General features: G+C 54.1%; 1 protein-coding gene across 1 annotated transcript; it reads right to left on the bottom strand.

The window, feature by feature from the left end:
- Positions 1–91: 91 nt before the first annotated feature.
- C3 (complement C3) lies at positions 92–25,994 on the bottom strand. Its single transcript, XM_042697039.1, has 41 exons — positions 25,857–25,994; positions 25,159–25,351; positions 24,528–24,690; positions 24,364–24,434; positions 23,040–23,134; positions 22,835–22,917; positions 22,657–22,747; positions 22,472–22,574; positions 21,485–21,611; positions 21,257–21,372; positions 21,006–21,152; positions 20,234–20,443; positions 19,878–20,084; positions 19,540–19,698; positions 18,913–19,042; positions 18,638–18,709; positions 18,231–18,431; positions 16,562–16,670; positions 16,182–16,267; positions 14,409–14,548; positions 14,107–14,319; positions 12,798–12,864; positions 12,623–12,709; positions 11,583–11,786; positions 10,669–10,744; positions 10,213–10,372; positions 9,187–9,285; positions 8,305–8,461; positions 7,792–7,955; positions 6,715–6,873; positions 6,515–6,574; positions 6,268–6,358; positions 6,096–6,147; positions 4,312–4,399; positions 4,131–4,220; positions 2,140–2,245; positions 1,631–1,720; positions 1,426–1,509; positions 726–809; positions 509–644; positions 92–275 (listed from the first exon to the last, which is right to left on the bottom strand). Exons 1-41 carry the CDS (start codon positions 25,928–25,930, stop codon positions 134–136), a joined length of 4,986 nt encoding a protein of 1,661 aa, XP_042552973.1. The 5' UTR covers positions 25,931–25,994; the 3' UTR covers positions 92–133.
- Between the last annotated feature and the right edge of the window lie 637 nt (positions 25,995–26,631).

The following is a 26,631-nucleotide window of genomic DNA, read 5'->3' as shown; positions in this document are numbered from 1 at the left end:
CAGGGACAGCACCTAGAGGCCCAGGGCTGGTGCGCACATGCGTGTGCACACACACACACACATGCACACACACACAACTCCAGACTTTCGAACATAGATAAACAAAGCTTTATTGGGGGGGTTGCAGGGGTGATCAGTTGGGGCAGCCGAAGACCACCATGTTCTCGGTGAAGGCACCCAGGTCCTGGCACTGTTTCTGGTTCTCTTCATCCTGGCATTCCTCGGCTTCGGGCCACAGCTCCACCCACGTGTCCTTCCCGATGATGTAGCTGGTGCTGGGGGCAGGGCGAGAGGAACAATCAGAGGGGCGTGGCCTCTATGGACATACTTTATGAATGGAAGGGGCTCAGTGGGCGGGGCACGGAGGGGGCGTGGCTCTCGGGGCGGGGTTTGCGGATGGGATGGGTCTGGTGGGCGTGGCCTCCGGGAGGGCGTGGCTTCCTGAGGGCCAGGCTAAGACAAGTGGAAGGGCTGGCACACGCGTGCACATGGCAGAGCAGACACTCACTTGGGCTTTTCCCCCCAGAGGTCGGAGGAGAGACCCCACATGAGGTAGTGCTTCCCTTTCTGTATCTTCAAGGCCTCCCTGCACTTGATGTGGCTGATGAACCTGCGCTCCTGTCCGGCCTGCACTTCGTCGGAACCTGGAGTGAGGGAGAGGGTGGGTGAGCCTCAGGGACACGTGGGGAGTGGGGCAGGGGAGAGGTGGAGGGCACAGAGCTGACCTGACTTGATGACCTGCTCGATGAGCATCATGTATTCGTCGAAGTCATCCGACAGATCGATGGCGACCACCTTGGTCTTGTACACTGCGGTGGGGGGGTGTGGAGAGGAGGGCAGGACGTCCCGGTTACCATGGGGACAACCTCACCCGCGGGGGGACCTGGGGCTTCCTCATCCCCACGCAGGGCCGTGAGAGGTTGCAGCCAGTCACCTTACGGTCCACCCTCCCCTCCTCCCGGGAGATCACCCAGTCAGCGCCCACGCACGGTGACACCCAGAGCATGCACCCAGTTTCTGCTACCCACAAGTACAGTCAGAGACACGAGGTCAGTGCCTCACACCCACTGGCACTGTCCTGGACAGCTAAGATGGTATGCGGCTACAGCCAGGCACACCCACACACCCATTTTCCCTGTCACTGGCAGCCCTGATGCGCACACACCTGCACGCACCACCAGAGCCACGCACTACAGCTGGACACAGTTCTAGCTACTCCTGTCCCCAGTTCCCCGGGACCACTATCTCACACACTCACCACTCAGCACAGTAGCTCACATAGTCACCCACACGGTCACAACCACAGCTGTACAGCCAGAAGCCAGCCACAATCACCATTGCCCCCAGAAACAATCCTTCACCATTATGCTAACATGACACATGCCCTCTGCCACCCCACAGCTCACATCCGCCAGCCCCCCTCACCGTAGTCCACCCCGGGCTCGCAGGCCTTGTCCAGCCGCTCATCGAGGGTGACCTTCCCGTCCGCCTGGTGCATGAAGCAGTTCTCTGTGGGCGGGGCAGAGATGAGCTCAGCTGGGGCTCACTGCCCGAGGTATGATTGGTTCCTGGGGCTCTTCCTCCTTGTGCAGCCCCCCCCCCACTCCACGGGGGTCCCCAGGGCACCCACCCTCGGCACAGCGGCATATATCCCGGTGGCAGAGCTTGCTCAGCATCCCGTCCTCCTTCTCCGGGTGGTAGAAGCGTGTGCAGGACTCCTCTGGGGAGCACGGTGAGGAGGAGTGAGAGGGTCTCCCGGCCCAGGCCCCAGGCTGGCAGGCTCCCACACCAGGGTGCGTGCCTTACACCTGGACATGCTAGGTATCCCAGGCCTCAGATCCTTGAGGCCCATTGATCCCCAACTTCCTCATCATCCCTCAGACTTTGGGACCTTCTCCTCCACTTTGTTCAACCTCTGTGGCCCCTAGTCTGCTAACAGATTCCGAGGATGCTGGGAACCCCAACTTTCAGAGCTCAAGGACCCTAACGCCCCCACCTCAAGATTCTAAGACTCTCAGAAGCCCCCAGAACTCCCAACTTCAGGTCCCCCAAACTTTTATCCCCCCACATCACCTGGGATCCTTGGATTCCTCAGAACCCCAGGACCCAGAGACTCCCGGGTCTTGCACAGCCACTCACCCAGGTTGTAGTAGGAGTAGACCTTGATGGAGCCAGGCTGGATGAGTCCCACATTGAAATGCTGGTGGACTTTAAAGGACAGACATTGTTCCTCAGTGTGTGAGATCTGAGGGGAGGAGAGATGGTCATGGGGAGCTTGGGGGGAGGGGGCTCCACTCTGGGTGCTGACCCCTGGAGCAGTGCTGGAGAAAACTGAGGGGTGGGGAGGTCATAGGTCATGCCCACCTGTCTTCCCAGCTATGGTGGGTTACGAAAAATAGGACTATAGTCCAGCTGGCCTGCGCAAAAAAAGTGAGACCCATCTCTCAAGAACCAGAGTCAAAAAAGGCGGGGCTGGAGGCCTGGCTCAAGCCCTGGAGCACTGACCAGCAAAGGCAAAGTTTTGGTTTTTAGGGGTATTTTTTTGATTGTTTTTTCTGGTCGTGGGGCTTGAACTCTGGGCCTGAGCGCTGACCCTCAGCTCTTCAGCTCAAGGCAAGCACTCTACCACTTGAGCCACAGTGCCACTTCTGGTTTTCTAGTGGTTTTTATTGGAGATAAGAGTCTCATGGACTTTCCTGCCCGGACTGGCTTTGAACTGTGATTCTCAGATCTCAGCCTCCTGAGGAGCTAGGATTATAGGCATGAGCCTCCAGCACCCAGCCAAATGCAAAGTTTTGAGTTTAAACCCCAGTAGTACCAGGAAGGAAGGAAGGTAGGTAAAGGAAGGATGGATCTTGGGTGAGATAAAGACAACTCATCAAAGTAGGAGGGGAACTATTAGAGATGTGGAAGAGGCGGGATAAGAACTCTTTAGAGAAACAGCTCAAAGCACATAATACATAGGTATGGAAATGTCATCACGAAACCCTTTACTTGGTAACAGTTTATTCTGGTGTGTCAGCCATTCCTGTGGCTTGAACTCAGTGCCTGGCAGCTATCTCAGAGCTTTTTTTTTCTTTTTGCTAAGGCTAGTGTTGTACTACGTGAGCCACAGCTCCACTGCCAAATTTTTGTGGTTAATTGGAGAAAAGAGTCTCATGGACTTTTTTTTTTTTTTTGTGGGTCATGAGGCTTGAACTCTGGGCCTGGGCGCTGTCCCTCAGCTCTTCAGCTCAAGGCAAGTGCTCTACCACTTAAGTCACAGCACCACTTCCAGTTTTCTAGTGGTTTATTGGAGATAAGAGTCTCATGGACTTTCTTGCCGCAGCTGGCTTTGAACCTTGATCCTCAGATCTCAGCCTCTTGAATATCTAGGATTACAGGCCTGAGCCACCCGTGTCAGGCTGGCTTCTAACCTAATCCTCAGCTCTCAGTCTCCTGAATAGCTAGGATCATAGGCATGAGCCATTACCACACCTGGCTCAACTAAACACTTTTGGTAAATGAAGTGGCTTTTTCTCAAAGGTTGTACAAAACCCTGGCAAGCAGTAGAGGGTGAAAGTAGAACTTGAGGTTGGGACATCAATCAGTCATGAGAAGATGTAGAAAGCAATCGCAGGGACCAGTGCTGTGGCTCACACCTGTAACCCCAGATACCTAAGAGACAGAGACTGGAAGGATTGCAGTTTGAGGCCAGCCTGGGCAAAAAAAAGGAAGAAGTTAGCAAAACCTCCAATCTCAACCAAGAAGCCTGATATGGTGGTACAAATATATAATACCAACTCTAGGAGAGGTTGTAGATAGGAGGATCAAAGTCCAGGCCTGGGCCAAAACAAAACAAATTAAGAACTTATCTGAAAAATAATGAAAAAAAGAGTTATAGGTATGGCTTAGGTTTAGGAAGTGTTAAGGCCCTAAATTCAAACTCCAGTACCATCAAAAAAGCAATCCTGGGTTGATCATCTTGTTTTACACCCAACAGCACGGGTCCTGTCTTCTTGATCTAGGTTAGCCTGACCTTGGAGATAGAGACTAAAGGAGAAGAAAAGTCCAGCCAGATAAGGGTCAGAGTGCCCATAGGAGCCCCCAGGGGTGGGGGGAGGCGCAGAGGAGGAAGAATGCGGCTTTACCTTGTCCAGGTAGATAATGAGCGTGTTCTTGTTTGAGAAGGCTTTGCTCAGTTCGTACTTGGAGATGTATCTGTCCACGCCAGTGCTCAGCTGGGAAAGGGTGAGGCTTGTCAGACATTTCTCCTTGACCCTCCATTCTTAAGATTCCAGACCTTTTCCCCAGCCTTCCAAGCCCTCATACCAGTTCAAGGTCATCTATGTCAGGGGCGAAGCCGGTCAGCATGGATATATCCAGAATGGACATAGTGGCATCCTCTTCCCCCAGGTACCTGGGCAGGTCAAAGAGAAGGGATTGGGGTCCTAGGGTAGGGCCAACCTCAGGTTCTGCACCTGGGGGGGTCATCTGGTGAGGGGCTGATTCCCAGCCAATGATCAGAGAGGAATCCTCCATTCCTCAAGATGGGAAAATAGCATCTGCTGTATAATGGTCAGAGTTCAGGAGATTTCACACTGCATTCAACTTCAGAAGTTCAAATCCCTGCTACAGGGCTGGTGGTGGGGCTAGTGGGAGAATGCTTGCCTGGCAAGTACAAGAGCCTGGGTTCCATCCCCAGTACACTGCCCCCCAAAACAACAGTGCCCAGCTCTGTGTAATGCTGGATGTGCTATCTGACCCTCTGTGCCTGTGTTCTTTCAGAAATGAAGACAGAAATACAGGAAGTCCTTACTCTGTAGGAGTCCAGGATATGAGTCAGTGAAATGCCATGGGACCCCAATGACATGGTTTAAATTTTGGTACCCCAGTATAGTCATTGGAATCATACACCATACAAGTTGTGTTGCTTAGCTATAGTCAACACAGATCACTATGTAAATGGAAGATAAGATCTCCATCAGTGACCAATCACATCGCTATGCAAATAGCAGATGAGCTTCATAGCCATTGACCAATTATATTGCTATGCAAATAGCAGATGAGCATCACAGTCAATGGCCAATCACAGCGCTCCTCCTTGATTGACCACTGGGCATCCATTATGGAAGCCACACACAGACAGCAAAGTGTATAGCTGTGTTGCCTTCTCTTCCTGTGATCAGCCTACACAGAGGTGGATCACTGAAAGATACCTGACCAACAGAGATGAACAGGCTGCAAAGAGGTGAAGCAGTGAACTTCAAGTAGACATGTGGGGTTACACAAAGTAGATGTCACACATGAAGTGCATGAAGTCAGTGAAGGTACCAGATAAAGAGAAAGACATCCTGTAGGGGCAATGCCAGGGGCATCAGCTTCCAGTGCAAGGGTCTCTTGGTGAATTTCATGACCTGGGAAACTCTAAGCTGATTCAACCTTTTTTTTTTTTTTTTCCCCAAACTCTTTTTTGCTCAAGGCTAGCACTCTACCACTTGAACTACCACTTGGCTTTCTGGTAGTTCCTTGGAGATAAGAGTTTCATGGACTTTCCTGCCTGAGCTGGCTTTGAACTGCAATCCTCAGATCTCAGCCTCCTGAGTAGCTAGGATTACAGGTGTGAGCCACCACTGCCTGGCTCTGATTAAGCTTTCATGAAACTTGCCGATCTCCATGAATAGGAAATATCTCCCTCCCTATTGTCAGTTCTATTCACAGAACCTTCTCCACTGTGTTGGACACTGAACAAAAGAATCCAAAGCAAATCCACTTTTATTCTTAATGACCACATGATCAAATCACCCCCTCCATTTTCCAGAAACTTCTTTGTGCATGCTAAGCACATGCGCTTCTCCTCAGCCACACCTCCAATTGTTCCTAAATCTTTACAACTGGTCTAACACTGTGACAGAATATTTTAAAGAACGGAATGCAATTTTTCTATGCATCATTAAGATGGTTTAGGGGCTGTGGCTCAGAGGCAGAGCACTTGCCAACATGGGCTAGGGTTCAATTCCCACCACTGTGCTACCTTTCCCTCCCCCGACCCCCCCAAGAAAGGAAAGAAAGTAAAGAGGAAATCTTGTTGGAAGTCCACTAGCCCAGCATCTTACCTGGTACAGATGTCAAGGATCATGGTTCTCTTGGCTTCTTGGGGCTTCTTGGCTAGAAAGACAGAAGACAAGAAGGACAGAAGGTTTTCTTGGGCCCTGATTCAGCATGTGGTGCCCATGAGCATCGGGACACAGGCAGGTGGCTAGCTGGAAGGGCTCTTATTCCTATTACCTGTGTCAGGGGCTGGCCTGATGGTTGCCCTCAGGTCAAATTTCTTGCAGGTGGCTTTGGCTTTGGCTTTGGCATGGTACATGGTCACCACCTGGCAAGACAGCAGGGGACACAAAATCCTGTTGGACTTGGGATGACTGAGCACGGGGTAAAGAGGCGAAGAGAAGATGATGGGACAGGCAGGTATGCCCCCCCCTCCCCGTCCCCACCCCCCTCCCGCCCCTCCCGCCTCCCTCCCTGTCCTTACCGACAGGGTGCCTTGGCCTTTTCCTTTGGCTGTTAAGGAGAAGCCCTCGTTTTGCTTAGTCTGTGGAGAGAGAAGCTGGGTTGAGGGGCAGCCGGGGCCTTCGCTGACTCTGATGACCTTGGTGGGCATCTGCCCATCCCCCCCTGGCTGGTGGGAGGGGGAGGGAGAGGATGGAGAGGGTGTGACCCGGGTGGCTGTACCTGATCTGACCGCAGGAGGCCACCATATTCCCACAGAAGGCGGTGAACTACAGGGTTACTCCGGCTGGGCAGGTTGATTGCCACTTCCATATTCAAATCCTTGTGGTCAGGGACAACTGTTTGATATTGGGCCAAGGCTTGGAACACCATGAAAGTGGCCTAAAAATCCATGAAGAAGGTGGATGAGGGTCTGGGAACTTGGGAGGTACCAAGAGAAAAGACTTGGCTTTAACCTGGACCAAGCAACCTAGCAGAAGGAGGGAGGTAAGATGGAGGCGTTGGACACGGACTACATGTCCCAGAGCTCTGACTGAGAGAGACCCCAACTAGAGCTTGCTGACCATTTGCCTGTGGCCTTGACCCATCACAGGGGAAAAGTAAGTTTGGAGGTCATAGCCAAGTATAGTGGCTCACACCTGTAATCCCAGCTACTCAGGAGGCTGAGATCTGAGGATGGCTGTTCAAGGCCAACCAGGGCGGGAAAGTCCCCAAGAGACTCTTATCTCCAATGAACTACCAGAAAACCAGAAGTGGAGCGGTGGCTCAAGTGGTAGAGAACTAGCCTTGAGTAAAAGAGCTCAGGGACAGTGCCCAGGCCTTGAATTCAAGCCCCAAAACTGGCGCCAAAATAAAATAAAGGTAGGAACATGAGACCTTGAGTTCAAGCCCCATGTACCCCCTTCGGATAGCAGAGACAAGATTGAGTGTCCACTGGGAGGAAGCTGCTGACACCATAGTCTTCAAGGCACAGGGAGAGAGGGGAGCTGGTGGGACCGAGAATGGAACCTAAAACCCTCCAGTGAGGCAGGGGAAGAGGGAGAGCCTGGTAGGATGAAGAACATGGCCTAGAAGCCCCCACGGGGGAGAGGGGAGACCTTCCTTCCAGAACCTTCTCAGGGCTGTGGACCTGGGTCCTGAAAAGATGGTATGGGGGTACCAGGAAGGAGCAAGAGGTGCCCAGGACAGAGTATAGAGCTCCCCCTCCCCCCTGTGGCTTGCTCAGCCCCTCTCCCCCTCCCCCTAGATGGGTAGAAGAGCCCCCCCCCCAGTCTGGGTGGGTCCCTTTGTTTCACATGCCTGGGTGGAGCCGTAGCCACCGCCATAATATCTCTGCTCATTGAGCCAGCGTGCAACAGGGGGCACATAGTCAAAATCTTCCAGGGCCAGCAGGGCCAGGAGGGCATAGGACGTGGCCTCCACGTTGTACAGCTGATGTCCAGGTTCTTCCCAGCGATTTCGTTCTAGAGAGAGGGGGCGACACCCCAGCCCCGCTCCAGCTCAGTGCCCGTGAACCTGAGGATGGCTCAGCCAGGCCTCCTGGTATCCCCAACGGATTGATCGATCAATCGGTACTGACTTGCAAACCCTGGGCAAACTTTCCTCCTCCATCGGACACACACACACACAGGAGGGTATGGAATCAAGGGGTATGGAAGGAATGATCAATAACTATGGCCACCATCCCAGCTCAGCCTGGGGTCATCCATCCAACTGCTCAGCTAGGAGCCTGCAGGCTGGCTCGGGGAGATCGCCCTGAAACCCCAGCCATGCCCCCCATCAACCCGCTTTTGACCAACCCCCACCTCTCACCTTTGGCGGTGCCCAGAAACTTGTTGAGGGTGGCACCCTCCAGCTTGTCCAGCAGTGCCAGGGCATAGCCGGCGATGGCCACGGTGTAGGGCCTCTGGAGGTTCAGGTAGCTGTTCTGGAGGAAGTCCCCTGCTTTCGTGATGCTGCCCCCTAGGCTCTGTGAGAGAAATGCCCATCAGGCAGACATCGCTGCTTGCACCAACCCTGCACCTGTACAACATCCAGCAGCATGCCCACAAGTGTGTAACAAGAGGGTGGGAAAAGCTGGGCACTGGTAGCTCACGCCTGTAATCCTAACTACTCAGGAGGCTGAGATCTGAGGATCAGGAGTCAAAGCCAGCCCAGGCAGGAAAGTCTGTGAGACTCTAATCACTAATTACCAGCAAAAAGCTGGAAGTAGTGCTGTGTCTCAAAGTGTTAAAGGTTCTAGCCTTGAGCAAAAAGGCTCAGGGACAGCGCCTGGGCCCTGAGTTCAAGTCCCATGATGACACCACCACCACCACCACCAACAACAACAACAACAAAGCTCTTCAATCTGGACACGTGGTGGCCCTGCTCTTCCTCTTCCTCCTTCTCCTCTTCCTCTTTTCTCCTTCCTCCTTCCCTTTTCTTTCCCTCCTCATCTTCTTCCTCTTTCTTCTCCTCCTTTTTTCCTTTTCCTTTCTCTCCTTCTCCTCTTCCTCCTTTTCCCCCTCTCCCGGGCTTGCACACACTTTGAGCCTGTCATGCATCCACTCATTGAACCCAGCAGCTCAACTTAGAAGAGAACTCAGAGCCTTGGAGCACAGGAATGTGCGGCAACACTCCCCCCCCACTTCCAAGGAAGATTACCCCCCCCCACACACACACACCCCGCCGTGGGGGTGGGGAGAGGGCACTTACGTTGACCTGCCCTTCACAAATATCTTTTGCCTCTTGCAGTGCGATGAGAACGAAGGCTGTGAGGGCCACTTCAGCCTCCTTGGCATTCCGGTAGCCGCCCTGGGTTGGGAAGGGGGGGGGGGGTGGCAGAGAGCAGCGTGTGAGGATAGGTGGCCATTAAACTGCCTGCCCAATCAGGGGACCTGGGCGTGGCCCGGCCTCCACTCCCCCTGGGACTCTCCTCCCTCAGCAAGGTTATCCTCTACGGTGTGGATTCATTAAGTTCTGTTTTCACCCTGGGAAGTCGGTGGAAGGAAGCCCCCACTTCACCCAGGCTTGGACACAGTGGTGAACACAACGCTGACACTGACCCCTCAAGCCAACCAGCTGCTCTCTCCTTGGCTCCTGATGGAGCAGAACAGACCTGATGGATCCTGATGAGCCCACCACAAAGGGAAATTAAGTAAAAATGCATTTCAGGGTGGGGCATGGTGACGTATCCCTATAATCCCTGCTTACTTAAGAGGTAGAGATAGGAGGATCAAGTTAGTAAGACTTTATCTCGAAGAAAACAAGCCAGGCTCGGTAGTAGTAGGAGAATGAAAGACTGAGGCTGGGATGGGCAAAATAAACCAGGAGACCTTCTCTGAGAAACAAACTAAAAGCCAAAGGACTGGAGATACGGATCAAGTGGCCATGCAAGATAAAATAAAATATACTCAACACCCGCTAACCTACCAAACACAACATCTACTTTGAATGTGCCCAGGGTACCACCAGCTTCGAGCTGTGCAGAAGCCTTTTACACGAAGTCTATCTTAAGACCAACTGTTGACTCATTCCTGAACTTGTGGAGATGAAGTTTGTTTGTTTTTTTAAATCAGATTCTCACAAGCTTCCGTCTCACAGTGGCTCTGCAGGCGAACGACTTTTGAGTGGCATTTACGTCCCCGCCCCTCTCTCCCTCCACCAGGTGACTAGGGCAGCCCCTCCTCCTCTTGTTCTCTGCCCTGCCTCCCGCATCCCGCTCCAATGCAGGCCCCTCACAATCATTTCTTGGTGGATCACGGGCCCATCTTCTTGGAAGATGCCGTCGGGCTTCTGCTTCTCCAGGATCAGCCATTTCACCGCCCCACAGAGCACCTGGGAGTCGATGGCGATGAGGTTGGCCGCCAAGGAGAAGACCTTCACCACGTAGGCTGTCAGCCTGTGGAGGAGAACGTGAACCAATCAGCGCTGAGATCCAGAGACTGGCAGCCCAGCCAGCCATTGAGCGGAGAGGGGGCGGGGCCTGACCAGGGCATCTCAGTTGGCCTTTCTGAGTTGGGTTAAGCAGGTGTTTAATGATGCTTGTCAGCCCACCGGTCACCCAGCTAGCCTTTGAGGTGGGCAGAGGGGTCCAGGACTGGGTTGCACCGGGCTGTTTGGGTCAGGTTGGCCAGGATTCAGCTGTTGTTGAGGCGAGTTGCGAGGCGAGGCCCTGCAAGTTGACTGTCCACTCACCAGGTGCTGGGTGCCCGGTTCAGGAAGGCGGCGTAGGCCATGCTGGGTTGTTTGAAGGCCAGCTGTTGGGTGTACCCTGCCGGGGAAACAAGAAGGTCAACAAAGGAGCTGGGCAGGGCAGGCAGGGGGCAGTTGCCAGGGAGGAGAGGGTTGGGGCCTGTCTGGGACAGAGGAGATCTCAGAGGAAAAAGGCTTCCTTAAGGGAGAGAAACCGAATACGAATCAGAGGGGAGTGCCCAGAGAGATGTGGGGCGGCATAATAGGGGAGAGGCCCCACCATGATGAGGGGAGGGGCTTGGAGAGCACAGGATACTATTCAACGTGGGGGCTGGGGTTGGGAGGGACTGGCTCAGGGAGGAGAATTTGGGGAGAATCAGTGGCAGAATCAGAGGAGGGCAGAAGTTTCTAGAAGTGAAGAGGTGTAGGAAGGAAGGGTGTAGCATTGTAGGGAGGGGTGAAGTAGGGCAGAGAACCTGGACAGCAGGGGTGGAGCCTTGGGCGCAGGGGCGTGGCCCTGTGTGCAGGGGGCGGAATCAGACAGAGGAAGGGTGGAGCTATTGGAAGAGGGGCGGGGATTTGAGTGGAAAGGCGTGGCCTCAGGTGCAGGGGTGGAGTCTGGACAAGAGGGTGTTTTGGTAGAAGGGCGTGTCCTCGGGTGGAGGGGGCGTATCCTTGGGTGCAGGAGCAGAATCTTGGGCCAGAAACTTTCACAGGAGGGGTGGGGCTTTGGACAGGGGGTGTGGCCGTAGATTGAGGGCGTGGCCTCTGGTGCCGGGGTGGAGCCTTGGAAAGATGGGCGTGGCATTAAGATGGGAGGTGGTGGGTGTCTCAAGCAGGGGCGTGGCCTCAGCCTCAGAAATGGCCTCAGCCTCAGAGGAGCCTGAGGCCCCACTCCAGGGGTGAGGGACACCCACCCTTCTTAATGAGCTCCAGCGCCTCCTGCCGCTTCTCCAGGCCGAACTTGTCCCATTGATTGGTCTGGTCCAGGTAGTGCACGGCGATGACGGTGGGTGTCATGCCGATCATGTTCTGTTCGCCGCAGCCCGAGGGGGTGATGATCAGGTGCTTCAGCCGTTCCCCATCCACGGCATCCTCTGTCATCTGCGCCACTGGGGTCCCTACAGCCAAGGACGGAGGACACTGCTCAGATGAGCCGGGGCTGGCGGTAATGAGGATGAAGCTTCAGGCCGGGGCTGGGTCAGCAGCCCAGGGACAGGTAGCAGCTGGGAGATGACTGGGGTGGGGATGGGGGTGAGCATGTAGGCCAAGGAGGCTGGTACGTCATATACAGGGGCACCCTCCCCAACGATGTCCATTCTCACCAGAAGCAAAGTGACTACGAGTCATGAATATTAATATTGTGTTTAACTTTTGGTTCTAGAAGAGCAGAATATAGTATCTCATTTAACTGCCACAGTCACCAGGCTCTTGTCCTAGAGCCTCATAGCTCTCAGGTAGAAGGACCTCTTCTTGTCCCCCCCACACCCCCATCTTCTTCCATCTAGGCCAATGATTTGCTGATTTTCTGGCCGGCTCTGTGTGTGTGTGTGTGTGTGTGTGTGTGTGTGTGTGTGTGTGTGTGTGTGTACTGGGGTTTGAATTCAAGGCCTTGTGCACTTGGCTTTATTGCTCAAGGTTAAGGGTTCTACCACTTGAGCCACAGCTTCACTTCTGGTGTTTTGGTTGGTAAATTGGAGACTCAATGGCCTTTCCTGCTTGGCTGGCTTTGAACCACGATCTTCAGCCCCTGAGTAAGTAGCTAGGATTACAGGTGTAAGCACCAGCGCTCGGCCTCATTACACTTATTTATCAGCAGAAGTTCTTTGCTGAACGGAACCAAGGAGACATTTATAAAAGATACCCATGAAGGTCTCATTACTGGGGGTGAATTGGAGGAGGGCAGCACTGTGGTTCTACCACTCCAGCATGATGGCTGGGTCTAGGGGTACGTCACCTTGTAGGAGAATGCTGGTCTCAGAATCGGTCCCTGGAACTTGGTCACTGAGGTCTGCAGGTGGCACCTCCTCTCTCTGGATTCCACCTGCAGGGGGGGAGTGGAGCGGTGACACCAGCCCTTCCCACTCCCTCCTCTGCATCTCCCTTCCCCCACCCATGGCCATTTGCCTTACCTTGGCCAAGGTGTTCTGGGTCTAGTGTTTTCACAGCCACTGTTTTGTTGACTCTGATTCCTTCCGGCTTTTCAGATGGAGAGGAGTTGAGTGAATCAAAAGACAAACAGACACATGAAGAAACCGTCAGCAGAGAGCTTGTTCTGAGGCTGACTCTAGCTAAACAATGTGTCTCCCTACATCTAGCTGTGTGACAGAGGGCCCATTACTTAACCTATCTGGGCTTCAGTTGAGAAGGCAGCTGGATGCTGGTAGCTCACGCCTGTCATCCTATCTACTCAGAAGGCTGAGATCTGAGGATCATAGCTCAAGGCCAGCCCAGGCAGGAATGTCCAGGAGACTGTAATCTCCCATCATTCACCTGTAAGTGGAGCTGTGGCTCAAGTGGTAAAGCACCAGCCTTAAGTAAAAGAAAAAAAGCTCAGGGACAGTACTCAGGAGGAAGCAGTACCAAGAGTGCCTTAGGCTTCTCTTGTGGCTATTCATCACGAAATTACAAATGCATAATGAAATAATAAAAATCTCTTCACATCTTACTGCGTTGTGTCAGCGCCTGAGGCTAAAGGAAATACGTGTGGCACTCCATGTAGGGTATGTGTGTGTATGTTTGCACACGATTAGCAAACACTTGACCACTGAGGTTCCCACCCCAGACCTTCATGCTTTTCTTTTTTTTTTCAATAAGGGAAAATTGTGCTTTTATATCTTAGCCAGTCTGAATTATGATCTTCCTATTTATACCCCAGATTTGTTTTGTTTGAGATGATGAGGCCTCGCTTTTTTTTTTTTTTTGCCTCAAATGTCAATCCTGTCTATCTCTGCCTGCCTTCTCAGTAACTGGAATTACAGGCATGCACCACCACACTTGGCTAAAAATGTGATCTCCATAGCTGACCTTTTTTTAGTACTCCCTCCTCCCCCCCCCCCCCCAAATTTTTTTTTTTTGGGTCCGGTTGTGGGGCCTGAACTCTGGGTCTGGGTGCTGTCCCTCAGCTCTTCAGCTCAAGACTAGCGCTCTACCACTTGAGCCACAGCGCCACTTCCAGCTTTTTTCTTTTTGTTTATGTGGTGCTGAGGAATCGAACCCAGGGCCTTGAGCATGCAAGGCAAGCGCTCTACCACTGAGCCACCTTCCCAGCCCCCCCAAAAAATTTTAATGTATCCCTGGGACCTCCCTTATCCAAATAATCCTGGCTCTGCTTCTGGGTTTCTGGAACTCGGGGACAATTTTTCTGAGCTGGATATCATGATTTTATGGCGATGTCTCAGAACTTGGGGTCTCCATGCTGGAGACCAGACATGAACTCACCACGACCTTCAGGGTCTTCTTGACACCGTCACTGATGAAGTAGTTGTAGACTGCCGCCTTGACCTCTACCTCCTGCAGGCCGATCTTCAAGGGTACCAGGATATAGGGGATGGGCACCGAGGACTTGGCCGGGATCTCCACAGTCTGGTAGTAGCGCTTCTTGGCGGTGGCCAGGCTGCAGAAGGCCGGGTTGTGGAGTAATTCCACCCTCGCCTGCCAGGAGGAGTGAGAGGTGAGACCAGCTACGCATGCGGAGGACCAGCCCTCCGTTCCCCTCCCACCCGGACCTTTCCAGCACCCACCTTGAGGGGTTGATCCCGGTAGTTGAAGAGGACCGCTCGGATCTCCACCTGCTCGTTCCTCACCACCGAGTAGGGCAGCCGGAGGTCAATGAAGAAGTCCTGCATCACGGTCACCTCGTAGGGGTCAGCCACGCAGATGCCTGGCCACACAGAAACAGGAACCCCAGGCGTCAGGTAAGGGAGAGGGGCGGGGTGGCCAAGCCAGGCCCCAGGGTTGTCAAGTTCTTTTCCTTTCAGCACCACTGTGACTGTCCCTAGCCATCTGTGCAAAAAGCCCAGACTAAACACAGACCAAACAGCATCCATTCTACATGGAGGAAGGTGATGGGGGGAGAGGGCATTTCTCTCCCATTGGTGGAAATAGAGGGCCGTCGCAATGCTAACTGGCCTCTTTCTTTATTTTATTGACATTGATCTAATCTAACTCAGTTTCGCCTGAGTGTTTGCCGGTAATGGAGCTTGAACTCAGGGCCTGGGCACTGTCCATGAGCTTTTGTGCTCAAAGCCAGCACTACCACTTGAGCCACAGTTCCACTTGTGGCTTTTTGGAGATTCATTGGAGATAAGAATTTCACATCCTTGGGCTGGGAAGGTGGCTCATTGGTAGAGCGCTTGCCTTGCATGCCTGAGGTCCTGAGTTCGATTCCTCAGCACCACATAAGCAAAAAGACAAAAGCCAGAAGTGGCTCTGTGGCTCAAGTGGTAGAGCACTAGCCTTGAGCTGAAGAGCTGAGGGACAGCGCCCAGGCCCAGTGTTCTGGCCCAATGACCAGACCCAAAACAAAACAAACAAACAAACAAAAAAAGAATCTCACAGCCTTCCCTGCCTGGGCTGGCTCTGAACCACAATCCTCAGCTCTCAGCCTCCTGGATAGCTAGCATTACAGGGGTGAGTCACAAGCGCCTGGCTTCTATTTACATTTTGAGTATTGTCTTCATCGTGGATTTAAAAATTTTTTTTTTTTTTTACAATTTGAAATACTGCACTAAAAATTTTGATCAATTAATGAATCAGCATGCTTTTAAATTTTATGTATGAGTATAGTTCTTCCCTCTTCTTCCCCCTGGCTCCAGGCCAGGCACAAACATCCTTAGTTGACCAGGATGGAAGGGGCCTGGCTGATGAGGGATGAGGGCGGGGCCTGGCTGATGGGGGGTGGGGGGGAGGGCTCACTGGCCTGCCATAGGTCTGTTGGCCCTAGGCCACAGGTGCACAGGAAGGCAACACGATTTGTCCTCTTTGTGACTTTCACCATGTGACCATCCGTGTTACAATCCCACATTTTCTCCAGTTCCTCTTTCATGATTTCCTAATTGCTTTGTCATCTCTCCTGTGGACATCATCCAGCCTTGAAAGGGTTTTTGGTTGTTGTTGTTTTGTTCGTTGGTTGGTTTGTTGGCAGTCCTGGGGCTTGAACTTTGGGCTTGAGCTCTGTCCCTGATCTTTGGCTCAAGGCTAGCCCTCTACCACTGAGCCACTGTGCCATTGCTGGCTTTTTCTTGAGAACTTCATTGGAGATAAGAGTCTCCTTCTGGGGCTGGCTTTGAACCACAATTCTCAGATCTCAGCCTCCTGAATACTATTACAGGTGTGAGCCACCAGTGCCCAGCTGTCACCTTTTTTTTTTTTTTTTAAGCACCGTTCATCCCTACGATTTAGTTTTCTTTTGGGATCGTATCCAGGGAATTGAGTGTAAGTTGTTGCAAATTAGCCCACATGATTCCTTTGGATGAGACGAGAAAATACTGGCAGTGCCTGGGTTGTTGCCTTACCTTTCTTGTCAGACAAGCTCACAGCCAGTATCTCCCAAGTGGTGATGGTGTCTTTCAGATAGATGTTCATGACGTTCGTGGAGATTCTAGGGTGGGGAAGAGAGGTCAGGCCGTTATGGAGAGCATCTAGCAGGGTGGAGGGGGAACCTGAGACTGGTTGAATGGCCAGGGCTGTGTGTGTGTGTGTGTGTGTGTGTGTGTGTGTGTGTGTGTGTGTGTGTGTGTGTGTGTGTGTGTGTGTGTGTGTGTGTGTGTGTGTGTGTGTGTGTGTGTGTGTGTGTAGGTAGCCCAGCTCCTGGGTTTCTAGGCTGGGCTAGGCTAAGACATAGGAATTTGCACGTGTGAGCAAATTAAGTGGATCAGGGGTACCCCAGCCATACCCATTTTTCTCTGGCTCCTTTAACTCCTCTATGATCCATAGCCAGCTCTCTGGAAAATGGGTTCTGGAAATGATGTCTTCTTCTGGGATTATGTCCTCATCCAGGATACCTGAGGTGGAAAGAGAATTATTTCCCTCAGGGAAGGGGGACACACCCAGGCCGTGTGTGTGTGTGTGTGTGTGTGTGTGTGTGTGTGTGTGCGCGCGCGCGCGCGCTTCTTCAATGATAGTTTACCAAAGCATTGTGCTTTTCAACACCCACCATTTTGGGTTGGGGGCATGGCTCTAAGGCTAAGGGGCGAGGCTACACCATAGAGGCCTGGCTTGAGCTCACTCAGTGAGGGCTCTGTGTGAGAATCAAGGGCAGCACTTGCCTTGCATGCATGAGGCCCTGGGTTCAATTCCTCAGCACCACATAAGCAAAAAGAAAAAAGCCAGAAGTGGCACTGTGGCTCAAGGGGTAGAGTGCTAGCCTTGAGCTGAAGAGCTGAGGGACAGCGCCCAGGCCCAGAGTTCAGGCCCCACGACCGGACCTCCCCCGCTCCAAACAAAAAGAATCAATGATGTGTCTCACATTGTGTGTGGGGGGGGTGGCTTCCATAATAGAGTGTCGGCCTAACAAGCGTAAGGCCAGGAGTTCAAACCCCAGTATTGAAAAAAAATTAAAGTAAAATAGAAACCAGTTTGATCATCAGCAAACACAGGGACTAAGGATCAGCGCTGGCTGGGTCTCCTGAAACATACTGGCCAGAATTTAATTTGACTTGGTCTCCATAACAACCAAGGAAGTGGAATTCCATAGGTGCCTAAATCTATTCATGTTGTGGAATAAAATCCAGTCGAGTACCTTTGAGTAGCAACGCTGAAACTATTCTTTGACCTCCAATTGACACTAAGGAAAATTATGCACTTTTGGGGGGACACACAAACACCCACGTGGCTCTAAAACTGTATCCCAGGAAATCAAAATGTAGTCTCATTTTCCTCTTTATGAAAGACATCTTTCCAAATTTGTCCCCCCCCCCTTTTTTATTTTTGTTGGTTGGGCCTGAACTCTGGGCCTGGGAGCTGTCCCTCAGCTCTTCAGCTCAAGGTGAGCGCTCTACTACTCGAGCCACAGCGCCACTTCCGGTTTCCTGAGTGGTTAATTGCAGATAAAAGTCTTTCCTGCCCGGGTTGGCTTTGAACCTCAATCCTCAGATCTCAGCCTGAGTAGCTAGGATGACAGGCTTGAGCCACCGATGCCCAGCTCAAATTTGCCCCTGGAGAGGGTGCCCAAGCCTGTGGCTCAGGCCTGTGGATCTAGTTACTTGGGAGGCTGGGGATGAGAGGATGAAGGTTTAAGGCCAGCTCTGGCAGAAAAAAAAAAATTGACTTGAGAATCACTTTTATGTCTGGTCTCTCCTTCCCTTCCTTTCTTCTCTCCTTCCTTCCTCCTTCCCTCAGGTATGCACCCCACTCTAGATGCCAGCACTAGGTCCAGGTCCTTCTGCACCCTCCCTTCCCCATACAGAGTCTGTGCTTACACTGGTAGGGGTACTTACCCAGCAGACAGTCGTACTCTTCAACCTCAGGCAGAAGCCTGTACCAGGTATGTCCTCCCTGGGACCTGGACAGGACCTCCTCCCCACCCCCCCTCTCTGTACTCCCTCTCCCCAAGGGTGACTCACTCCTGGCCAGGCCCAGCAGGTTGTTTCGCTTGAGCTGCTCCCGCATCTTGGCCAGGTAGGTACAACAGTCCAGGAAGGCCTTCACGCAGGCCTCTCCCTGGGAGATGAAGGTTGCCCGGCGCTGACAGGAGAACCTCATGGGGTTGTCTCTCATGCCGTCCTCGCAACACTTCCGAAGCTCCTTGCTCTTGTACTGACCGGCTGTGGAAGCACAGACCCCGAAAGAGTCTCAGCCAGGGTGTCCCCTCCCCCATCAAAAACCAAACAACAACGAGAAAGTGGCAGGTCAGACTCCAGGCAGAACTTCCCTGGGTCAGCCCTCTCCTCTTCCATCTGGATTCTCCAAGTCCAGGCTGGGGTAGGGTAGGGGGGCAGGCTGGGGGACGGGTTGGGGGGGAAATCCCCACCTTTGTCCATCCGTTTCTCCATGAGCTGCACAGAGCGGCGGCGGCGAGTGGCTGGCTTTGGGCACTCTGGTTCTGAGGGAGAAGATGGACACAACACCTGTGGGGCGGTCCTCACCACCACAACCCTGAGGTCAGCTGTGACTGAACCCATGTGGTTAGCAAAGACACGCTAGACATACTGGTGGCGGCCGGACTCGAACCCAGGGCTCCTAGGGTCTGGGCTGGAGGCATCTCCCTCCCTACGCCTCCCTGCAGCAGTGCGGTGGCCTCCTTACCTGCCCTCTGGGCAGTCTGCAGCCCTTTGCTGGTCTTGAACACCAGCCCTGCATCCTTGAAGACCCCAGCATAGTCTGCCCCACTGCCCGGGGTGCAGCCGATGTCTGCCCGCTCCACCACATCCCAGATCTGCATGTAGAGATGAGGTTGTCAGAGGGCCAGGGAGACGGGAGGCCAATGTGCCTCATCTACCTTGTCCAACCATCCCCACTCTTTTTTGTTTTTTGTTTTGTCAGTTGTGGGGTTTGAACTCAGGGCCTGGGTGCCGTTTGTCTCTGAGCTTTTACCCTCTGGTGCTCTACCGCTTTGAGCCACAGCTCCACTTCCGGTTTTCTGATGGTTCATTGGAGATGAGAGTCTCAAGGACTTTGCTCCTCAGGCTGGCTTTGAACCCTGATCCTCAAATCTCAGCCTCCTGAGTGGCTAGGATGACAGGCATGAGCCTCCAGCGCCTGGCTTCCATCCCCACATTTATATCTAGGGTTCTTTGGTGATGCTGAGGGAGGACCCCAGGACTTCACGAATGCTCCTCCTGGAGCCGCACCCCACCCCATCCCAACCCCACGGGCTCCCATCCTTCACCTCGGCCATCTTGTCTTCCACCAGCCAGCAAAGGATGCACGCACCTTGCTCTGGGACAGTTTGTTCTTCTTATTCAACACGTACACGCCCTTGTCCACAGCCACCAGCCCCACGTGGGCCCCACGGTTCCCCTCGATCTTCAGAGTCATCTGCTGCCCGGGTAGGGGCTGACGGTCATCCTTCCCACCACCTTTCACCACCAGCTGTGGGAGGTTGGAGAAGAGGAAGGAGGCGTGAGGCTAGGAGGTCCAGGCTGGGGAGGAAGAAAGGAGAGAGAGGAGGAAGGGAGGGAGAAAGGGAAAAGAGGGGGGAAGGAGGAAGGGAAGGAGGAGAGAGAGAGAGAGAGAGAGAGAGCCCCTCAGGGATCCTTAGGAGTACTCACCGTGCCCACACACGAGTCTTTGACATCCACCCACACCGAGTCGGCCACGACCTCCCTCTGGCCGCTGGCGCCCACCAGCGTGTAATAGGCCACCACGCGGAAGGAAGGAATGAAATCTGAGGTGATGCTTAAAGGCAGCACCACGAGGTCCTGGCCGGCTTCTCTGGCCTGGCGGCCGGCCTTCAACAGCTTGCCTTTGTTCATGATCTGGGTGGACAGGAGAATCAGGAGAGGGAGAGGGAGGAGGGCTGGTGAGGCGTCCCTGGGGTGGGGGAGTGGGCGTGGCTGGGATGACCATGGGTGGGGCTTGGAGAGGTCCTGGGCGTGGTCTGGAAGGGAGGGGCGGGGCCCCTCACCAGGTAGGTGTAGTATCGGATCTTGGCATCCTGGCCAGCGTCTGTTCGCAGGTGGAAATTGACATTGAGTGTCTCGCCAGGCTTGAGCTCTGTCCGGGACACAGACAGGTGCAAGTAGTTGTTGGAGTTGTGCAGAGTGCTGTAGGGCTGGGCCTGCATGGTCCTGCTGGCCTGCCGGGCCTCTGGGATCCCCTCCTTCTTTGTGCGAACCTGGGTGGGCAAAGAGGAGAAAGTGCCTGGTGTCCCCCACAAAGATGCCACGTCGGAATCTCTGAGACTTGGGACCTCAAATGCTTTGGTCTTTTGGAAGAGGAGCAGCAAAAGGAAGAGGAGGAGAAGGAAGGAGGAGGAGGAGGAGGAGAAGGAGGAGGAGGAGGACGAGGAGTAAAAAGAGAAAGAGGAAGAAAAGGAGGTGGAGGAAGAGGAAAGAGTAAGAAGGAGAAAAAGAAGGAAGAGAAATGGAAGGGGAGAAAGGGCAGGCGAGGGAAGTAGAAATTGAAGGAGGAGAAAGAGAAAAAGAAGAAGAGGAGAAACAGGAAGGGGAGAAAGAGAAATAGAGGAGGAGGAGAAAGATGGCTTTGAAGAGGAAGGAAGAGGCCACAAGCCAAGAGATGCTGGGCGTCTGGAGCGGGAAGTGGCACAATAAAGCTTCTTTCTGCAGCCTCCGTGGGACAGGCTGCTGCAAGGCCTGGACTCCAGGACTTCAGCTCCATGACACTGTAAATAGCCAATGGATCCTTTTGTGCCAGTTCTCCCAGGCTTCCAGACTCACCGTGATGGTGAGGGGCTGCCGGCTGTTGGGCGTGTTGATGCTCAGCTTGGCCACGCCGTCATCTTGGGTGAGCGACTGCACTTGGTTGCCTTGGGTCACCACGGGCACCCGGCGGGCTGGGGAGCCGTCGGGGTTTGTCACAAACACCTGTGGAGGCAGGGGCCGGTGGATGAAGGTCAGGTGGGCTTGGAGGCGTGGCCAGTGCTGGGGGGAGGAGGGAGGGGGGTAAGTAGAACCACTCTGGGTCTCACCATGAGGTCGAAAGGCATGGCTGGCTTGAAGTACTTAGGCGTCTTGGTGAAGTGGATTTGGTACGGGGAGGTCACGATGGGGATTCCGTCATACTCGGCCTCCACCATGTCGCTGCCTGGGAGGTACCCGTAAGGACCAGCTCTCAGATTGGGGTCCACACACACGCCCCACTTCAGAGGGGCTCCTCCCTCAGACTGCAGTGCCCCTTCCCTCTGGCCAGGCCTCACCTGAGTGCAGGATGACCGTGACAGACACATACAAGGACTTTCCCACCAGGGCTTCTGCACTGGATGGCTCCACCCCATCCAGCAGCACCTTCCGGCTCAGCACAGCTTCCCCAACACCATCCTCGATCTGGGGGAGACAAGGGGTGTGGCTCAGGAGAGAAGGAATCCAGAGGGAGTTTGAAGGAGAGGGGTAGGAGATGGGGGAGGGCCCAGGGAGGGGGGACAGAGGAATGAAGAGAGGAAGGGAAGAATGAATCCAGTGTATGTGCTATGAAACTAGGCAAATTGAGGGGAGGGCTGGGAAGGGAGGGGGAGAATGATGGCAGGGGTGACATCCATAGAAACTGAGGCGTTGAATGGCAACCCATTTGTACAACTAAAGATAAGGGGGGGGAGGAGAGAGGGAAGGAAGGAATAAGCAGGGCACCAGAGGCTCAAACCTATCATCCTAGCTACACAGGAGACTGAAATCTGAGGATTGTGGTTTGAAGTCACCCTGGGCAGGAAAGTCTGTGAGATTCTTAGCTCCGGTAGCTGTCCAGTTAATCAACTGGAAGTGGAGCTGTGACCCAAGTGGTAGAGCCCCAGCCTTTAGCAGAAAAGCTAAGGAACAGCGTCCAGGCCCTTGTTTAAGTCCCAGGAGTGGCACGCACACACAGACACACAGACACACACACCAGCAATAATTAAAATTTAAACATAAAGCTAGGGACTCTGAAAGGGAGGGGCTTGTATGTGGGCGTGGCTACAGAGAGGAGGGACTTGAAAGGGAGGGGCTTCGTGGGTGGGCGTGGCTTCGAGGAGAAAGTAAGCACTTGGAGGTTTGATGATGGGCGTGGATCTATTTACAAGGGAGGGGCTTGTAGTGAGTGTGGTTCAGAAGGGGCAGGGCTTAAAGGGAACAGGCTTGTGGATAGATATGGATCTGGGGCCTCTGGTTGGGAGGGGCTTGGAGGGGCTCGAGATGAGGGTCCCCCTATCAGGTACCAGAACACGAGTGAGGGAATGGGCCAAGGAAATCTTCTGGTCTCCATCCTGGACCCCAAAGATGACAAAGGCCGCTCCTTCCACATTCTTCCCATACAAGAACCTAGAAAGCAGAGAGACTTCAGCTCCTCCTTCCGGCCATGGCTGATAACCCAGAGTCCCTAGCTCCAGCCTGTGCCCCTCACCTGGCAGTAATGGTGACTTCCAGGCCATTGGGGTCATCAATGTAGTAGAATTTCTCTGCAGGCTCCACCAGGACCTCAAAACTGGGCAGCACTGGGTGTGTGTGGGAGGAGAGAAATCATGTTGGCTAGGGTTGGCAGCATCAGCCCTAGGGCTCCACCACCCAGGGACCCCTCTTACCATACTCCTTCACCTCGAACGTGGCCGAGAAGACCTGCTGTGGGGTGTGCTCATAGTAAGCCTTGATCTTCCATTGTCCCATACTGAGGGGGAAGGTAAGGCAGGAGAGTGAGTGTACACTCACTCTGTATGGAGGACCCCCATCTCCCTCTCCTGGGGGTGGGGTGGGCCCCAAGCTCCCTTCTGCAGGGAGAGCCTGACATACTTGACTAGCTCTGGGATTTTCCAGGACAGGGATAAGATGCCATGCTGGTTTAGAGAAGACCGTGCGTCTCTCTTGATCTGGACGCCTTCAGGAGTCTGAAAGCAGACAGAAAGAGATGTGGGATCATGTAGATCTTGGGAAGCTCCAGCCCCCTGCACTTGTCTCCTTCATCTGTCTCTCTCCTCCCTGTCTGCAGAGACAACAACTAAGAACAGGGTCCAGAGACAGATCCCTGGGTTCAAATCTCTGTGGTGTCACTGAGATGCTGTGTGACCTTTGGACAAGTTACTTAACCTTTCTGGGCAGCCCATCCTATGTGTAGACACACAAGATAATAGCTCCTGCCTCACTGGCCTGGGCCGAAGCTCATTTGTATCGCTGTCTCTCTGGATAGAGTTAATCACTACCAGACCCTGGGTTGAATATTTCATTAGACTGAGACTCACACTGGAATTCTTGATCACGTAAAAGCCTGAATGAATTTGGTGAATAAATACGCTCGTGTGGATCTGACAGCATTGAGCCTCTTATGAGGAGGTGTTGTGGTCTCTTTTCCTTCCAGTCACCTTAAAGCTAGGCAGGGGCCGTCAGACATGTCACCTGCCTGCCTTTGCCTGGCTTTAATAAGCCCACTAGACAGTTCTACAGTTCCTCTCCTTTGTCTCCCTTTGTCCTTACATTTTGTGTGTGTGTGTGTGTGTGTGTGTGTGTGTGTGTGTGTGTGTGTTGAGGATTTGTAACTTTCAGGGAAGCCTCACCATATAACTGAGATTTTGATGACATTGAGCAGGGACTTGCAGGAGGGGAGGGGCCATGCTGTGTGGATATTTTGGAGGAAAAGGGTTTTCTGAATAGAGAGCACAACCCATACAAAGGCCCTGGGGCAGGATAGAGCCTGGTATGTTGGAAGAGCCGTGAAGAGGGAGAGAGATGGAGAAGAGACACAGGGAGAGGATGGGAAGGTTGTGCAGTTTTGGAGAGCTTAGGCTCTGCCCGGGAGGAAGGTGGGAGCCACAGAGGGCTGTGGGTGGGGGGAGGGGGGAGGAACTGGACAGGTGATCATGAGAGCTCTCTGGCTGCTGTAGACTGATCATACCACTGAGATTTACCATCTGCCATCATCCTTATCTCCAGAAGAAGAAACTGAGGCCCAAGGAGGTGAAGTGTCCAGAGACTTATCCAAAATCAAGATCCAGGGGTGCATGACCTGCCCCCGGGTGCTACCTAGGTCTCTACTGGGCCCAGGCTTCTCCTTTTGTGTGCGCCCCTGGGAACCCTCTTTCCAGGGCCTCCTTCTGTGCCTCGGGGTCCCAGCTGGATGTACCTCAATGGTGATGACAACGGTCTGGCCAACTGGCAGCAGCTTGTGGTCCACGGTGAAGATACGGTAGAGGACTGGAAGAGGTGGGGACAGAAGAGCCTGGTGAGCCCCTGGGGAGCCCCAGCCTGGCACCCCCACCGGCTTCTCTGGTCACCCACAGCCCTCACCTGTGGAGCCCGGGGTGTAGATGGTCTTGTCGGTCTGGATGAAGAGGTACCCGCTCTGAAGGCTGACCAGCACCTCCTTCTCCACCTGCGTGGCCCCGAAGTTGGCCTGCACAGTCACGAACTGGTGTCCCTTGTTGGACCTGAGCTCCTTGCTGGCCGGGATCTAACCATGGATAAGCGATGGTGAGGGCTAGCTCCAGGGCCCGCCCTCAGGGTGAGGGGCTTAGAGGGAAGAATGGGGTGCAGGGGAGGGGGGGAGGAAGGGAAAGAGGGGACTTCAAAGAGGCGGAGCTTAGAGAGGAAAGGCCCATAGGGAAGCAGAGGGAGGGACTTAGAGGAGGTGGGTGGAGCTTATGAAGGGGCGGGGATAAGAGAAAGGAGGAGCCCAGAAGGGGTGGAGACAGAGGGGAGGGATTTGGAAGAGAAAAGGGGCGGGACTTGGAGAAAGGCGGGGCCCAGAAGGGGTGGAGACAGAGGGGAGGGCCTTAGAGGAGGCTGAGGTGGGTGTGGCTTGCAGGGGGCGGGGCTCGGGTCTGGGAAGGGGCGGGTTGCTGGGCCTGGGGCCGTGGCCGACCCAGGGCGGGGGGGGGGGGGGCGGGGGGGGGGCGGCACAGGCTCCGGCTGCGCCCACCTTGATGGTGACGCTGCCCAGGTGGCCGGCGGCCGCGGTGAGCACAGTCTTCTCACTGGACAGCACTTGCTTCTTGGCGGGGAAGTCGTGGACGGTGACGGTGACAGGCAGGTCGCCCTGCACGTCGTGCGCCTCCAGCACCACGGTCTCCTCGTTCTCCAGCCGCAGGACGTTGGGGCAGATCAGCGAGTACCTGTGGCAGGCGAGGCGCAGGCGCAGCTGGCACCGGGCCGGAGGCCCCTCTGCACCCCCTCCCCCCAGCTTTGCTCCCTGTCCAGGAGCGGGGAGGGGGGCTCCCCCCAGATGGCGGTGGGCGGGGGCCCTGCGGGGGGGGGAGGCTGCCGGTGTGCATGCCCGCACAGAGCTCTCCCCCCTGGGGCCATGGGGGGGGAGCGGCTCCTTCCGGCAGCTGAGCCCACTGCGCCCCCCCAAACCAGCAAGCAGCCCCTCCACCCCACGTCTCCAGACTCCCAGACCACCACCCCCAGAATCAGCGGAACCCCCAAACGCTCAGACACCCCCAAAGTATACATGCAAACCCCACAAACACTCAAATATCTACACCCCAAATCCTAGAGCAAATCCTACATATCCAAACCAGTCCTGTAAGTATAACCTCCGAAGACTCACCCACCCCCAACCTTCATCAGCCCAAGGACCAGGTCCCTAAGGTGCCACCCCTAAAGCTGACAACTCACAGGGGGTCCCCCAGGGCCAGGGGGAAGCTGGTTAACAGCAAGAGCAGCAGGTGGGGGCCTGTGGCCGGCCCCATGATGCGGGGTGCAGGGGTGGCAGAGGGGCAGAGGGATGGAGGACAGAGGGAGAGGGTGGGCAGGAATGAGTGAGGCTGGGGAGGCTGGCCTCTTATCTGGTCCTGGCCTCTCCCCTACTCAGCCTTCCTCCTCCCATCTGGAGGCCCTGCCCCTGCTGGGGCTGCCCGTGATTTCTCAATACAGTTTCCTAACTATTTGAAGCCCTAGGGCCAACCTGTTAGTGGGGTGAGTGACCCAGGCTCTTTCCCCGCCCCTGTCCTGTTCTTTCTCCTGTTCTTTCTCCGGGTCAAAGTCAAGGCCAGATGGTGAACAAATTTCCCCAAGTTTAGTAGCAGACACTGCTATCCAGAGATCCCCCCTTCTCCAGGCAGCAGGGCCAAATCTTCCCTGTAACTTTGGGCGGTGTATTTAGTTATTTATTTTATAGAGAAAAGTTTTGTGATTTTGTTTTTTGTTTGTTTGTTTGTTTTTGTCGGTCTTGGGGCTTGAACTCTGGGCCTGGGCGCTGCCAAGCTCTTCAGCTCAAGGCTAGCCCTCTACCACTTGAGCCACAGCGCCACTTCTGGCTTTTTCTGCTTGTGATGCTGAGGAATTGAATCCAGGGCCTCATGCATGCAAGGCAAGCACTCTACCACTGAGCCACCTTCCCAGCCCCGAGAAAGAAGATTCTTGTTCTGTTATCCAGGCTCATCCCAAACTC

Source organism: Dipodomys spectabilis, unplaced genomic scaffold (genome assembly GCF_019054845.1).
Source record: "Dipodomys spectabilis isolate Male_0828 unplaced genomic scaffold, ASM1905484v1 ptg000215l, whole genome shotgun sequence".
Taxonomy (NCBI): Eukaryota; Metazoa; Chordata; class Mammalia; order Rodentia; family Heteromyidae; genus Dipodomys; species Dipodomys spectabilis.
The sequence above is the reverse complement of the archived record's forward strand: the minus strand, read 5'-3'. Positions and strand labels throughout refer to the sequence as shown.

Coding starts and splice junctions, on each gene's coding strand:
- C3 (XM_042697039.1), bottom strand. CDS start 25,930: ATGGGGCCGGCCACAGGCCCCCACCTGCTGCTCTTGCTGTTAACCAGC. Junction 20,444..21,005: donor GGCAGCCCCTCACCATCACG/GTGAGTCTGGAA, acceptor TTGCCCACCCAG/GTTCGCACAAAGAAGGAGGG. Junction 645..725: donor CGAGCAGGTCATCAAGTCAG/GTCAGCTCTGTG, acceptor CCCTCACTCCAG/GTTCCGACGAAGTGCAGGCC.